Source organism: Centruroides vittatus, unplaced genomic scaffold (genome assembly GCF_030686945.1).
Source record: "Centruroides vittatus isolate TY-2023 unplaced genomic scaffold, ASM3068694v2 contig_474, whole genome shotgun sequence".
Taxonomy (NCBI): domain Eukaryota; kingdom Metazoa; phylum Arthropoda; class Arachnida; order Scorpiones; family Buthidae; genus Centruroides; species Centruroides vittatus.
Window position 1 is genome coordinate 3197603 of NW_027122266.1, and position 16908 is coordinate 3214510.

General features: G+C 29.5%; 1 protein-coding gene across 4 annotated transcripts in view; it reads right to left on the reverse strand.

Moving 5' to 3' along the window:
* The window catches only part of LOC136977709 (xaa-Pro aminopeptidase 1-like), a 91483-nt gene that overhangs the window by 19739 nt on the left and 54836 nt on the right, over positions 1–16908 (reverse strand). For all 4 annotated transcript variants that reach the window (XM_067273254.1, XM_067273255.1, XM_067273256.1 and 1 more), the window contains 6 exons: positions 15882–15968; positions 9480–9589; positions 9230–9379; positions 9071–9131; positions 3034–3103; positions 1069–1173 (listed from right to left, as the gene is read on the reverse strand). In XM_067273254.1, coding sequence (XP_067129355.1) covers positions 1069–1173; positions 3034–3103; positions 9071–9131; positions 9230–9379; positions 9480–9589; positions 15882–15968 — 583 coding nt within the window. The remainder of the gene's footprint in view (positions 1–1068; positions 1174–3033; positions 3104–9070; positions 9132–9229; positions 9380–9479; positions 9590–15881; positions 15969–16908) is intronic.

The following is a 16908-nucleotide window of genomic DNA, read 5'->3' on the forward strand; positions in this document are numbered from 1 at the left end:
AATCTATAAGAATCCTGATTATTGTAAAGACCACGGGTGAAAATAAAAAACGTTTTTATTGTATTTCTTGTCATCTCTTTGTTAGATCACAAGTCACCACGTGCGTGTTTTAACAGTATAAAAGCAGCTCAAACTTGAGTCTCAAGGCAGACACCCCAGCGCCATAGAGGACGACTGTTAGTCTCGCCATATTCAGGCAGACATACACAGAGCATAGAAAAAGCTCTACCCACCAGCTACCCAGCAGTGTACAGACTACTGAAAAAAATATGACTGCATATGAATAGGATATATGTAAACTCTCTCTCCATTAGAAGTAGATAGAATGGGAATGATTTCCCTAGAACCTTGTGAGTGCTGTGCTTACACTTAGTATATAGATTTGTGTCAGAGTATTTTATCTTGTAATCTAGGGCTTAGATATATATTAAATTTGTTATTTTGTTTAAACCTGGTGTTGACTCCATTTTTCGAACTTTGGATCCCTATCAACTTACCCATTGCACTCCCCACTCGGACAGTCGAATCAGCCCTCCTACTCAACATTTGTTTATGATTCGCACATTAGGGTGTGACCTTTAACCATCCTAACTGGTGTCAGGCCCTGACATTGGAAGGATCTTGCAATCCTGACAACAATTTATCAAATAGCCATCCAGTGACAAAGTGAGCGGGTTTTACCAACTCATTGCCGATTAAGTGGTCTATAGGGAACCACCCCTTTGCCTCCTGCTTCTCACAATAAAATATAAAATTTAATGATAAAATTTTTATATAAAGGAGACTCATCTTTGAAACTAAAAGAAATATCAAAAATAACATATGTACTGTACATACTTTATTGTTTTTTCTTGTTGGCTGTTTATTTACTTTAATGTAGACACACACATGTATTTCTATTAATTTGACATTTTTGATGGCCAATTAGGTCACAGCATGGCCATATGCCAGATTACTAAAACTGCATTCTATTCTATGTTTTGTTAAACAAATTCTCTCCAATAAATTTCTTGTTAATTCAATTATTCAATCATAAATTTATAAATAATAAGTATCACTTTTACTCACCTTCATGAACATTAAGGTAAGCACCTACACCATGTCCTGTACTATGAGAATAATCTAAACCGACTTCCCAGAGAAATCTACGAGCTAAGGTATCCAACATTTGCCCTGTAATAAACTTATATTCATGTTATATGTTGTGTATATACTATAAAAAATTAAAACATTAAATTTTTTTGAAATAAAAATAACTTAAAATTTAAAAACAAAAATACAAGAACATTATATTAATGTACAATGTTAATTATTTTCTTATTTTAAAATTAATTCTTTGCTTATTTATCAAATTCATTAACAACTTTTACTCAGTTGAAAAAAAAATATCAATATTTATAATTTTTTAATTGTTATTGAATGTTTTCAAAAATAAATGTTAATATATTTAAAATTTAATTTAAATAAAATCATTAAACTGTTATAGATTTAATAAATATTAAATTTTATTGATATACTAGCAGATATACTGATTGCTGCCCAGGCAAAAAAATAAGAACAAAAAACATTAAAATAAAAACCATATTAAGAGTTTGGTTATTTTAGCCTACCACTGTCTTGCTTATTGTGAAGTGTTAAGTAAATTATAATTAAGCGAAAATAAAATGTAACAAAACAAAATAAAAATGACACAAATCTACTTTGAAGAAGGAAAAACAAACTAGTCTTATTTACATACTTATAACAAAAAATAAAAATGAACAGTCAACAAATGGACCAAAAGTTCACACTTGGCATCCTGGAAAATCCCAAGTACATGTTTTGTGCTCTCTAAAAATGTAATACTTGGATCAGTGATTCTTAAACTTTTTCGATCCACCGCCCCCTTTGTCTATAAAGTTATACCCAACCCCCCTAACCCATTTTCTCTTGTGTGAGAAAGGATTGGAAACATTCTTAGGAAAACTTTTCTATGAATCTCACACTTTGTGCCCTTACCGTACACTGTTCTCAACATCTGGAAACCATTAAACGCAATGTTTTCTCTTATCTGTTTAACAGAGAAAAAAGAACAGCTGTCAGTGACCCCAACTTTTGCCACTGGTCACCGTTCAGTACCCTGCCTCCAGCGCCCCCCTAGATTTACTCACCGCCCACAAGGGGGCGTTATTGTCCACTTTGAGAAATGCTGACTTGGATGATAGAGAATGGTGCAATCTCATTGGTCAGGTAGATAGGAATTTATGCTTTTCAACAGATAATAGTCATTGGTTTCTTTCTGCCTGAATAAGCAGATAATTCAAAACATCCAAATTTTTTATAATGTTAACTCTAACATACCATTCACAGCCAAATACAAAACTGTAATTGTCCAACCAATCAAAATTCACAAAAAAAAAAAAAAAAAAAAAAAAGGGTCAAATATATAAACTTGGCACTCTCAAAAACTCCTAAAACATATTTTATGCTTACAGTAACTTCATATTAAATAATTTTCCTATTGGAATACCACCATACTGTTGGTCAGATAGAAAGGGGACCTTGTCGCTGATGGGGAGGTTGAAGTTAACTCAACCAAAAGTAGTCATTAAGCTCCTTGTGGATGAGAGGATGGCCCCCAAAAAGTTTCATTGCATTTGCTCAAAATGTATAAATAACAAACTAAACTTACAAACTTTCTTCTTTACATATTACATTTTAAAAAAAAAATTAATATGAAAATGATACAAATTTAATAAAATTTCCAGTTTCAACAGTTTACATTAATTGAGAGATTTTACAAAACAGATATTAATTTCATTTCAAATGAAATGTTATAGATAATCATGATTAAAAAATGTCTTTACTAGGGTGTTTTGCCCCAGCCTGCTTTGCTCTTTCCTTATTCCTCAATATAGATTATTCATAATTAAAATTTCACGATGATTCAGAGCTAGGAATTCTATTTTTTTTTCTTGTAATGGAAAAGTGTCATAATAATTTTAAGCTAAGCGTTTTATATACATATATAAAATAGACTAGAAATTTTTAAACCTTTCGTTAATCTTGGAAACACAGCAGATACCACAGCAATATGACCTTTCACTACTCTAGTGAAACATTCCTGTAAAAAAACAATGTTTAATGTAATTTAATGATAACTTATTTACATATATTGAAAATTTAAATAATAAGAATTTATAACAACAAATACATTAACTAATAAATATTTAATATTAATAGTATTTATAATGTATTTTATGCAATTATTTTTTTATTACATGTAAATTAAGTGTGTTAAGATCTATATGATCCCATCAGAACAATCCAACAAATATAGAAATACTAAAATATTAAGATATCCAAATATTTTAATCAAGATAAAACATTTTGAGACATTTTGTCTTCAATTAGATCACATTCAAATAATTCAACTAATTAAAAAAAAAAAAATTTTTTTCAAAAGTATTCTAATAGCATTATTTGAACATTTCAAGAATAAAATGTCACTGAAAATTTTAAACTATAAAATAAGTATATTATGCAATAATCTGTTAAAATAAAAATGTGACTTATAATATATATTTATACAGAGTATCTCAGAATAAATTTACAATTTTGAAATGAATAAAATATCAACCACAGGGTACTATTAGAGGGTGATGAGTGCATTAAGTAAAGAAGAGGTGCAACTTTGAAATAACTTTACCCAAAAATTTTCTCAAACAGTGCTCATTGAGGCTCTTGAAGTGTGTTGTTGCTTTATTCTGCTGAAACCAGGTATTTGCATTTTAGGCAGAATTCTTATGAAGCTTTGGAATGAAAAAATTTCTTATCATTTCAGAATGTGTATTGTTGACAGTAAGTGGGCAACCTCAGCTGTTCTCAAAGAAATATGGATCAATAATTCTCATCATAGACATTTCACACCAAACTATCACTTCAGGATGGTCTCTGATGGTTGTTATTAAGGTTTCATTGACACTAGTAATGATAGTTTTGTTTAGGTAGAAGTGGGCCTCATTACTCCAAAAACATTGCTTGAGCCATTATCGAAAACAAAATCTTTCAGCATTTTCTGCAGTAAGATTTGCACTTTCATAATCTGAATCCATTATTTCTTGCACAATTTGGACCTTATATGGATGCAAGCATAGGTTTAACTTCATAATCTGTAAACAGTATTTGTGCACAGAGTGCCTTGGTTTATGCAAAACAGCCACCAACACAACATCTATATTTTCATCACTTGAAGTTCTCCTTCAACTCAGTTTTCGAGTACAGCCAAACTTGGTTATAATGAGCACAGATATAACAAGCAAAATGCCTTAACAATTTTAATTTATGCATATTTCTGTACATTTTTTCACAGTTATAATGAGGGTACTTCATGGATATACCAAGCAAATTTTCAGTAGCTATGCAAACACAAACACAATTGTTTAAGTAATAAGAAATGTGATACTGAATTCTTGGAATAAATAAAACTGAAAGGGTTATTTATTGATAGTTTTATGATCACTGGATAATTAGTTTTGTGACCTGCATGGATTACAGGTCTTTTTATCACTTAACTTTCTTTTTGGAGACCATCTCCCAAAGAGGGAGACTGTCTCCAAAAAGAAAGCTTCCAGCTCTACTCTGCCAATTTATCTAATCACCACTATGATTGTAAAATTACCATATAATCTAGTTAGAAATGAATCCTTCTATGAGAAAAATTTCTATGAAGAAAAGAATGTCTTTTGGTTTATGAAAAAATAGAAATTATTCTTGAGTTACTACATGGTGCTAAAACCATCAAAGTGTGTAGAAAGTTTTCTTTGTCATCTTCAACAGTATTGACATTATGAAAAAATAAAGCAAACATCAATTTTAAGATTTGTACATAAAAAGACTAACTGAAATTGGCTGTATTATTAATTAGTATTATCTTTAATTAAAAAAAATAAATTGTTTAATATTAATTATATTGTAGTTATATATATATAACTATTAATAAAAATATAGTATAATGTAATTAAATTTTTTTAAACGACTTATTTAGAATTAAAAATTAAAAAATAGTTTTCATTATCAGTGACCTAGCTACAAATTTTGCCATCCTTGGGGCACCCCTTAAGTGTTTTTACCCAAAGCAGTTGACCATTCTCCCCCTGGTTATGTCACTGCTCTTCATGGATATAACAAGGAAATCGTGTGCCAGTTCCCTAATACTCAATTATAAGAGTTTGACTGTATTTAGCTGAAGATGTCATCCTAAAGCTTTTCACTTACAAAAGAATAAGATTGACACTTGGTGCATCACATAAACAGCAGATATTAAACTGAACACAAAACTTATGTCTAGCAACTGTGTAAGAATTTTTGGCCTTGAAAAATGCCTCTATTATAAATGCATGATGTTTAATTATAAAATTATTGTTTTATTTAATTTACATGTAAATTAAATAAAACAATAATTTTATAATCTGTGAAACTGAGTTGCAGTATCCTTAAAGCCAGTTTAATAAGTCCTGTTAATAGACATACAAGTGGATGAAATAAGATAACAACTTACATTGCAAGTTTCTACTTTTGCACTGTTCATCTTTCATTATTAATGTTTTTGTCTGAAATTTGCTTTGCAAAATAATCCTGACCTGTCTGCACTATGTGTATCACAATAAACTTAGCTATCATCAGTAATGGTCAGAATTCTTCATTTCAACTCAATTCAAGCACCTTTTACATCTATACTTTTGCAACAAACTGTTCAAAACATAATGTTGTGACATAAACAAAACTTATCAAATCATCCATTTCTGGCATGAAAACTGAAACATCAAGTTCTGTGATAAAGTTTAGGAACATTTCTTGCAGCACTGAACCTGAACAGATAGACCACCTTTGCTAACTGCAACTAAACCATTCCAAAACTGCTCCATTGACATCTTCATATGGTTGGTCAAGAATTGAATTTGATTTTCTTACAATTACATTGTTATTGCAATTTTCCAGTTTCACTTTTGCTTAATTACAAAAATTCTCTTCTTTAATGAACAAAAATTTCTTTTTACTGTATATACTTGCCATCTTGCTTTTATCACAACTGACTCAAAAATAAAGCTACTGGTCCTAAATTTTGTGGTAATTCTTAGAAAAAAACATTACTGTATGAGGAATTGATCAAGAGAGTAATAACAGATGAATATGACTGCAGTGTTCAAAGGATTTTAATATTCTCCAAAAGTTTTGTGCAGATAATCAAAATTATGATACTATTAATTTGAAAACTGGATATCAATTGATATTGAATATCCAATTTTCAAAAATCACTTACAAGAAGAAAGAATATAACCAATAAAATGATACTTTTTATTTAACTTGATATAGAAAACCAGCTATTGCTGACAGTTGTGCCATTCATTAACTTAAAAAAGTTACTTGGATATTTCCAAAACATTTTTATTCAACGTTTGATGTAACATACAAATAATTGTTGAATAAATTGAAACTATTCTATTTTACTCACCTAAATACTGTATTTTCATTTATTATGGGAAATAATTTTCAATCATCTCCCAATGAAATTAAATTTTCAAGAGAATCACTATGCCTAAATGTGCATTTCTTGTAAAGCTGTTTTTTCATGAAAACAATAGCAATGCTGCAGCTATATTTTAAGGATTTTGCTGTTTTAATTATTTACATTAAGGATGATTGCCTCTACAAGCTCTCAGGGAATGACCATTCAATTCTGATGTTTGGCAGTTCAACCTGGTGAAAGGTGCAAACCTATCACTTCACAAGTTGAAGATGTTATCAGTTATCATTGACCAGTTAATAAAAAATGTTGCAAGCTCCAGTAGCGCATGTACAATATGTTGCAGTGAAATTTGGTCATGTGTGCATGCATGAGATATATGAATGGACTTATCATCACCAATATTCTCCTAGACATTGTTTCTGCTTTCATAATTTTTTTTTAACTAACAGGAATAATGTTATAATTTTGTTTTTTTCATTTTACTAATTTATAGAATAATAATAAACACACTAATAAGGATGTTTGTTTAATTAAAATGTAATCAAATTTTACAATGTCACAGCAGTTGAGTGCATCCTATGGTACAATATGGAAGTCATCCCACATTTTCATCCCACTTTTCTACCAAACTGATTTTCAAATTAATTCAATTATATCTTCAAAAGCTATTATCCTATGTTTGTACATATGAAGCTCTGCAAAATCTGTTAATATTTAACAATTCATTCTAAGAATAATTTGAATTTAAATGCTGTTGAATCCCAGAACTGCATATTCAACCAATGAAAATTACATCATTTTACCTTTTATCATTGTCATTTGATAAATCTTAACTCTATATTACATTTTATAATGCATATTACAGTTAAGTTTAAGCTGGACCATAAAGTATTGGAAATAATTGATTTCTGGAATGTAAGTACACTGAAGCTCAAAAATGATAAAATTATATATGAATATTGCATTGACAAGACTCAATGTTATTCGTGGTGAATGATATTTTTCACTATAAGTTAAATATACCAATTTTGTCAGATAGTGCAGCAATAATTCAACAAGCACTAATTCAATGGTTGAGGAAAATAAATAAGTTAGAATTATCTTGCTGTAATGTCAAGAACTTAAAACTTTATATTTTGGATCCAGGATAAAGGAGAAGATTATTAGAACACGACTTGATTTTTATAAAATATGTTAAAATACAATTCATTTTAAAACTATACAAGCTTTATTGAATTATAACTAAAAGTCAATTCTTTTAGTTTACTTCTGTTATTTTTGATGGGTTACTGTTTGTGAAAAAATGTAATCATCAGACTGATTTGCATAGCTGGTCACACATCACTACACAGATATTTCTAATTATTATGATACAGTTTTTTAAAGGTCTTTTAATTATCTTAAAATAATAATAATAAATGTTATATTAAAATAATTTAACTTAATATAATTTTTAAACATTATATAATAAAATGCTACAGACCTATATACAAAAGTTTAGTTTCATATAAGGAAAGTAAATTCACTCCTTATAAATTAGTTGTAAGTATCTGATAACCTAAGAGTATATTAGAAAGGAATGACCAAGACAATATAAACAAAGCATATAAACAACTACCTGAACTGCACAAATCAAAACTGAAACGTAAGATAATAAGTTTAAAGAAGCCCACCAGGCAGTGAAGGAGATTGACCTTGAATGGAGCAGACAAACAAATGCTGTGGTAAAAACATCTTTCTTGTGCATTTCCCTTTTCAATGTAAAAATAGCATATAGCCTATGTTCATCTAGAAGGAATAAGCTTTCCAATTGTGAAAGAATTTTAAAAATCGGTTCAGTAGATTCTGAAATTATCTCTAGCAAATAAACATTCTCCCTTTATATATTAGTATGGATTACAACTTGTAGTATTTTAACATAATTATTAATTTAAACATTATTGTGATGAATTTAACTGAAAATATAAAAAGAATCATGAAACTTTTCAAAAGCAAAAAGAGTATTTTAATTCTATTTATTTGGCAACATTGATGATATGTAAAGTGACAAATTCTCTGAATGACTGACATCTTCACTGAATTGAAATCAGTAAAGATGCAGTTCAGGTAGTTGTTTATATGCTTTGTTTATATTGTCTAGGTCATTCCTTTCTAATATACTCTTCACTGAATGAAATCAGTAAAAATGTCAGTTTCAAATGTGATTTTGAGTGTTGTTCATGCAATAGTTTAGTGCATTAGAATCTGTTCAGGTTTCTATTACTGATAATTATTTATCAAAGTATATCATAAAGAAATTCATAGTTAATTATAATATAATAAAAAAAAATTAAAAAGGACCTTCCACTTAAAAAAATTTTTCAGTGGAACGTCCTTGAGTACAATGTCACTTCAAGCTTTTAAAATAATATAATTTTTTTTATAATTCCAATTTATATTATGTCATTTTTGTACTTGTTGAAATAACATCTATTATTTCAACAATGATAAGGCAAGTTAGAATCAGTAAAAGTTGTAATGTGCTATGGTACTTGAAAAAGTCATTGAAAACTTAATACTCACTTTCTCATATTGAGAAGGTGTACCAAAATGAACTGTTCTAGTAATATCAGTTGTTCCATCTCTACATTTATAAAAGGAAAGAAATTACTCCAATTTATTAATAAATAATACATAGTAAAAATAATCTGAAAAGAAACAATGAAAGAAAACGATTTATACCTATAATGTGCTCCACAATCACAGAGATAAATTTCATCTGCAGTGATTACTCGAAAAGTTTCTTCAGTAGGACGATAATGAATATCAGCTGAATTTGCTCCAGAAGCTGAAACTGTTTCAAAACTAGAACCTACATAATCTTTCTGCTGCCTTTAATTTAATGCAAAAAAAAAAAAAAAAATTATTTTTAATATAAAGTAATTTATAAATTTTATATATAATCATTTCTAAATATATTAAATTCATATACCTTCTAAATTCTTCTAGTTTTGTAGCAGCTATTAATTCAGTAACTTCTCCTTGAGACACCTCTTCATTCAACCAAGCAAAAAATTCACACATTGCAACACCATCTTTTATCTATTATAAAAATAAATTCTATTTTAGGAATTCTAACAAATAATTTATTGTACATTATTGTAAAGATAATGTTCATTAAAATAATAATAGTAATAGTATTTAATCTACAATGATAATATTGGAATAGCCTAAAATAATAAAATTTTTAAATGAATAGAAATAAAAAGTGCATGCAATGTTTATATCACATTGCATGCACTTTTTATGAAGATTTCTACATATAGTAGAAATCTTCATAAAAAACACAGAAATTTAAACTTTTAGAAATCCTTGGATTAACATAACAAAATTATGAAAAGTCTATAGGATCCCTTTACTATACATCAGCAAAGTGCCACAGCTAATGCTTTAAAGTGCAGAACTTCAGAATCTATGAAATATAAAACACTATAGGAAATCTAAACAAAGATGGCAGTTTTCTGCCTACATATAAATTGTGATGAAGTTTGGGACTTGGCAGAACTTCATCACAATTTATATGTAGGCAGAAAACTGCCATCTTTGTTTAGATTTCCTATAGTGTTTTAAACTCTTGCTTTAAAGAATTCTGCCGTTTTGTAAAAAGCTTTTTCTATATATAACTATTAATATTCTTAATTTGATTACTAACCAACTAGTCTACTTTTAATCTGAATAGTGTGTTAAATGCTAAACTGTATGTATAAAAATAATTTATGGCCTATATCACAGAGAAGGGGGTATTATGGAACCTCTCCATTTTAGACTGATAATAGATCTGAATTCTAGCAAATTGTGGTTGTGCTGCACTGGGCAGCAATCCATGCAAGGGGAGGAGGATGCTTCCCATTTCAGTTATGTCGTTGAGCTCAGTGAAACAGGAAATTTGTGTTTTTCACAATTCCGAACTTTTGAATGGTAAGTGAATTTAATTATTTCTAAAATATAAATCATGTAGTTGTTAACTGGTGCATGTGTCCCATTCTATAGGCCTTAGGGGTACATGTTAATCTATCTGATGTTTACATTTTTAAAGTTTGGTGTTGACAGAAATAATTTAACCCAAGATGGAGATGCACGATATATGGACCCCATTGGTGCTTTTAATATGGAACCTGACTCCTCTGGGTTTGTAATACCCACAAATTAAAACCATGGAATATTTTGTATAAGTATATGGTTGACGAATGAAAAAATTAGAAATAGATACCTAAAACTATAGACAAATAGATCTAGCTAAATTCTGAAGTTATTTTTGGTTTTAAAAAACCGTTCCGGATAGATAAGCGTTCTTTTAAACAGATTTTTAAAATTGATTTTATTTTAATTTTCAGATGCTTAGAGCCCAGCTGAACAAGCCAAAGAAAAACTTGGAGAGAAACATGGAGCCAGGAAAAAATGGTAGAGACAGTGAGTATGGTAAGGGATAATAAAATGCAGCTGAAGAAAGCTGCAAAATTTTATGAGGTGCCAAAAACTACTTTGCAAACTTTCTCTTTGCAAGCAGACATTCGTCGACAGCCGGATGGCTGAGCGGTCAAGGTGGCAGCCTACAGCTCTGGGGGACCCGGGATCGAATCCGAACGGGTCGAATAATCCCCAGGAATTTTTCAGGGGGTGGTCCGTTCAGATATGTCGGGCCCCGTCCCTCACCACCCAGTCGTCCCATTGTGGGCCTGGCCGAACCCATAATGGGCCTACTAAAAGAGGCCCTCTTAGTGCCCACAGGGCGGAAAGAGTTAAAAAAAAAAGCAGACATTCGTCCAGAACAATTTGTGAAAAAGAAACCAGGTAGAAAGTCAATTCTTCCTGAGTATATCGAAAAAGAAATGCTGGAAAATATATTGTTGATGGAAGTCATATTTTTCTATTATTAAAGCATTTTTTCAATAAAATACATTGGAGTAAATGATTTTGTAATTAATTAACTTTTTTCTACTTTTCTATTTGTTTTTGAATACATTAAAGCATTTTCTTGAAAACATACAATGGGGTTCCACATTACCACCTGGCTTTCCAAAAACAACTTTCTGACTTTTCTTACAGAAGCCTTTAAAAACCATACTTATAATTAAACTAGCAAAAAATTCAATTAGGAACATTTAGTTTGATAGTTACCAGTACTAGTTACCAGATAGTTACGCACAAAAAATGTGGGCGTAGTTATGATACCTTGTTTACAATTTCCTATAATGAAAATGGAGTTCCATAATACCACCTTCTCCTATATTATTTCTAAGAAAATCCTAAATTCTTTTGAATTATTTGTATTATCTAATTATTTTCTTAATATTAATAGTTTATTGTATGAGATAATTTGGATCTACTGAATGTTTAAATTTTGACTTTTTAAACATGTTCTAATAGAACACATTTTTTAAGTTCTTAGATGAAAAGTCTAGTTAGTTTATGCTAAAGTCCCATTACATATATGGGTTGATCAAAAACTGGTCTGTTACTGTTGTTTGGCAATAGTGCAAAGTACAGGTTTTTTTGCCATCAAGGATTACTGTCTTAGGCATTTAAACAGTAGTCTTCCAAATAAAATTGAGTTTTTCAAACTAAAACATTATTAATTTTGTAATTGGTTAGTTCATGATGTAATTCAAGAATGAACTTTTAAATTGAGCAAAAAAGCAAATATTAAACTTTGCATTAAACTTGGGAATCTGTTATAGAGACTCTTGAAATATTTTGGAAGGCTTATGACAAGTAATTCACAGGTAAGATAATAATCTCCAACACACAAGAAGGCAAGGAAAGTCAGGAAAACAAAAGAGTATGTTGATAATTTTTTCAATTAAATGGATTGTGTAAAATTTGTTCCTCTCAGTCATACATTAAATTCATATTTTTACTGACATTTTGAGGTAATTGTGTGAAGATGTTTATCACAAAAGACTAGAACTGTGATGTCATCAAACCTGGTTCCTTCATTACAAATATGCTTCTGCACACAGCCTTCAAAATGTAAGTATTTTTGAAGAAAAAGAAGTTACAATGCACTAAATCCCTTACTGGATTTAGCCCATTGCAACTTCTTTTTGTTCTCCATTAGGAAATTGAAGCTCAAGGAGCAGTGTTTCAATGTGGTCAAAGAGATCCAGTCCAAAACACAACAGGTTCTTCAGAATTTTCAAAACAATGGCTTTCAAGGAATGTTTGAGACAGCAGAAGCAGTGGGATTGCTGTATAACTTCCGGAGAGACTACTTTAAAAATGATGAAGATCAGATTTAAATTAGTTAAGTATTTAAATCTTTATAAACCAAATGTGAATCTTTTTTGATCATATCTCAATTTTGACCCATCATTGAAAAACAATTTGCCATCACTGGCAGCAGATCTGAAGTATTGTAAGTATGAAGAAGAATCCTTCCTTGGATTAATTGAATTGATGAAACAAACCAGATTGTATGAAATGCCTGGAACTGAAATGCCAACTGAACAAGTGTCACTACCAACAATCCAAGAAACTGCAGCAAGAACCTGTAAAATGAAAGTGGAAGGATGAAAAGGCCACATCTACTTCAATCATATCCATTTGTCTTGCATGACTATATACACAGCCTTTCTCCACCACAAGTGAGCCATTGCTAAGCAGACGGCAGTGGGAGATACTAGATCACACATCACACTCAACACACAACATACAAAATGAATACTGGCACTGTGAAAAGAAAAATTAACTAACATTTTTGTCTATATAAAAATAGACATCATCAGGTAAAAACAATATAGAACAAAATAGCTAACAAAAATCACATGCTATTTTTAGATGTTCCAACTGATTATGTAATTAGAATACATTGCATTTAATGTTTATATGTTCGGGATATAATTTCAAAATATGTTTATTATTTAAATGATAAACGAATAAATAATCAATTAATTTCTCATTAATTATTATGACAAACACATTGTATGTAATTTAAATTATCATTAATGCAAGTTTATGTCGGCGGAATCTAGTTCAAAAATGGCATGCCATGCTTTGGAGTGTGTGCCCGTTTTCTTGAAATTAATAGAGACTCCCTGTTTAATTGCTCGATAGATCTCATTTGCCTCCAGATATTTGTGTTGTGCTTTATCTGACACCCTGTGTAACATTTTTATGTTGTGCAGTTCAACCTGCATGCCATCATTATCCACATACGTCACTAACACCATAGTTGAGAGATTTTTCCTTATCAAATATTCATGCTCCTTCAACCTCATGGTGTTGGTTTTGTGCATTGTGTGTTTATACAATTCCAGTTTTGGAGAAATACATCATATTCATCTGACATGAGTGTGACTTTGACCTTTTTCAAAAATGAAAGAACTCCAAGACAAGTACTTTAGAGACATTATCCTAAGATGGAAAGGATGCTATCAATTTCTCCAGATACTGGTTAAAATTTTTAAAAGTGATGCAGGGGTTGTGCTGCATAGGGTCAAAATCACCATTTGGTGATGCTTTTATTAAAGTGGCAATAAAAATATAATACTGGAATAAAATCCTAGTCCACTTGTTTTGATATTCAGCATAAAATTGAATCCCAAATCACACTTCAGGAAAAACAGAAAAATGCCAAGCTTTCGTACAATGAGAGTCTTATGCACCACACATCCAGCAATTTAATGACGTCACTCGGCAAGTTTAGGAAGAAAAGTAAGAAGTGACATTGAGAATCGAAGGCAGTTTGGTGCAACACCACCAATTTATATTTTACAATAAAAATTATAAATACAGTAATTGAATATTTAAAAAAAAAATATATTGAATATATAATAGAACATCAAAACTTATAAAATTAGAGTAAAAATTCTTTAAAATGCAAAATAAAGTTACTACTGTATAAAAATTTATAACTTTCTGTTTAGAAATAAAAAAATCCTTTCCTTACACATTACTCTGTGGATTCAAAATTTGGACCTTTATGTGAATTGACAGTATTGTGTCAATTCTCATAAAGGTGCAGAAATTTTGAATTTATGGGAACTTGTAAATGAGGAGACAGTACTTAAAAGCAATAAATAAACAACTTTTAATATTGAAAGGAAACAAATGATAATTGATCTGTCCACCTGTTTTGCTTATTTAGATTCTGACAAATTTATTTTTTCACCTGCAGTGGTAGTTTCGAGAACAATGGTAGGAATAAAATACCTTATTTCGTTGTAAAAAGAAATTCAATCACAATTATTTTAAAACTTATTGATTCGAGTGCTTTTAAAATTTGAGGACCAAAAAAGCACGATATATCTGAATCTGCAATATAATGAGGAGCTACTGTATTAATAATAATGCTAATGATGCATTAAAATAATAAAGTTACACCCAAAATTAACTAATCTAAACCAAAACTCCTTCAAACCTACATCATTAGCTCCAGTGCTTAACGTCATATTTGCTCAGCTACCTGAAGACTTAAAACTTCAAAAGACTTACAAGCTAAACACTAAATTTTTAAAGGCCCAATTTTTGGAAATGCTTGAGAAATGAGTCCTATTATTTGAACAAGGAGCTGTTTGTGTTTAGAGCTACGAGCTCACCAAGTTTTGTTCAAATTGGAGACTGAACATCTGGTCCTCCCCTTGCTAGCAATAGGAATCATTTTTGAATAATTTTTCAATGAATAATTCTGAATAACACATTTGATCAGAATGTTTAAACAGTATTTCACAGGTTTTGTCATGTAAAAATTTTTGTTTTAGTCTACTGAAAAAAGATCAAAGTGAAATGAGCATTTATTGAGGCTGCAATTTTTAATCATATTTTAAATTAAATAAATTTAAAATATGTGCTCGCCACCTCAAATTATTAGAAGTGTTTGCCATCATACTTTTCCTTTAACAATAGAGTCATGCTGGTCACCTATTAACTGCTTTCAGGGAAAAAGTTTTAAATTAAAATAACACGACTTCCAGTTTGCATCAGACATTCGTATGTAGTTAGTCCAGCCTCCAAGGTTTCCACATCTAATCTCTGATTTCATCTAACTAACTCCATTCTCAAGATTAGGGAAAGATGGACAGATGTGGGGAAAATGAACAGTGGGGAATTTATAGGTCTACAGTTTTTTCAAATTGCAGCCCAAAAAGTCATCCCAAAAAATTCCCAATTTGAAGATAAAATATTTATGTTCTTTGCATACTGAAAATTGTTTATTATATTACCAATTCTCACATAATATTCAATATCATCATAATTTACTTTCTGGTATTTCAAAAATATTGATTTACTTGTTCATTTACTTTTATTGTATGTTTAAGTTAAATATACATTTGTACTAAAAACATTCTACAAGATCAATATTCTTAAAATCAAGCAAAACATTTTAAAAATTTACATGAGCTTGACGCATGCATTCTATTTCCACTTCATTTTTAATACATTTTGCATTAAGAACTGGACTTGAAAGTTCTATCCGACGAGCCTATAGAAGAAAATCCACAATGTAAAACAAATATACCAGTTTTTTTTGAGTTAAAATATATTGCTGAAAATATAAAATTCAAATACTTTACTGTTTATCAGTAAATATACTATAATAATTCAATTATATTTCTATTCTAATAAAATTCTAAATTATGTTTTGTAAAGTAATTGCTCAAATGTGTGAAAGTTTTGAAAAATTTCCATTCTATTCATTTCTTTAAACGTCTCTAAAACTGAATGCTTATTTATTAACTATATTAAGACACATATATTTTCCTATTACAATGAAATGTCAGTATAATGAAATTGAGAAAAACCATCAAAATATTTTTGTTATATTGAAATACCATCAAAAATGAAAGGATAAAAGAAATTTATTGATGATAAAAAAAAATGCTTACATTTTAAAGTAAGAAAGTTTTTAAAAATGCAATTTATGTATTAATATTTATATAAACTAAATTTCACATTTTCAGAATGTAAATAATATTAAATTAGAATAAAAATTAATCTGTAATAAAAAAAATTATCAAATAATGACCAAAATAAAAATATAGTAGTACCAATTAGTTGGAATCCTGTCTCTCTAATTGTTATTTCCGCTTGAAGCCATTATTTTCTGTTAAAAGAAGTCCGATTTTTGCATGTTATTTCTTTAATGAAAGTTTTTTGATAAAATCCAGTACTGTGATACAGCATTCCAGTAGGCTGTCAGGCACATCTTTTTGTTTAATTCATTTTTGCACATTATCTAATATTTTATTATTCTCTTCCAAAAAAACTGCTTTCATTTTTTTTGTTTTTCTCTATTTTTTGTCATAAACTTAAAAAAGAAATAAACTGTAGAGTAATAGCATCAAAACAAAACCATAACTAATTTGATTAAAATCAGTGTTGACAACTGAACTAGACATTAAAATTAATGTTGCCAGACTATT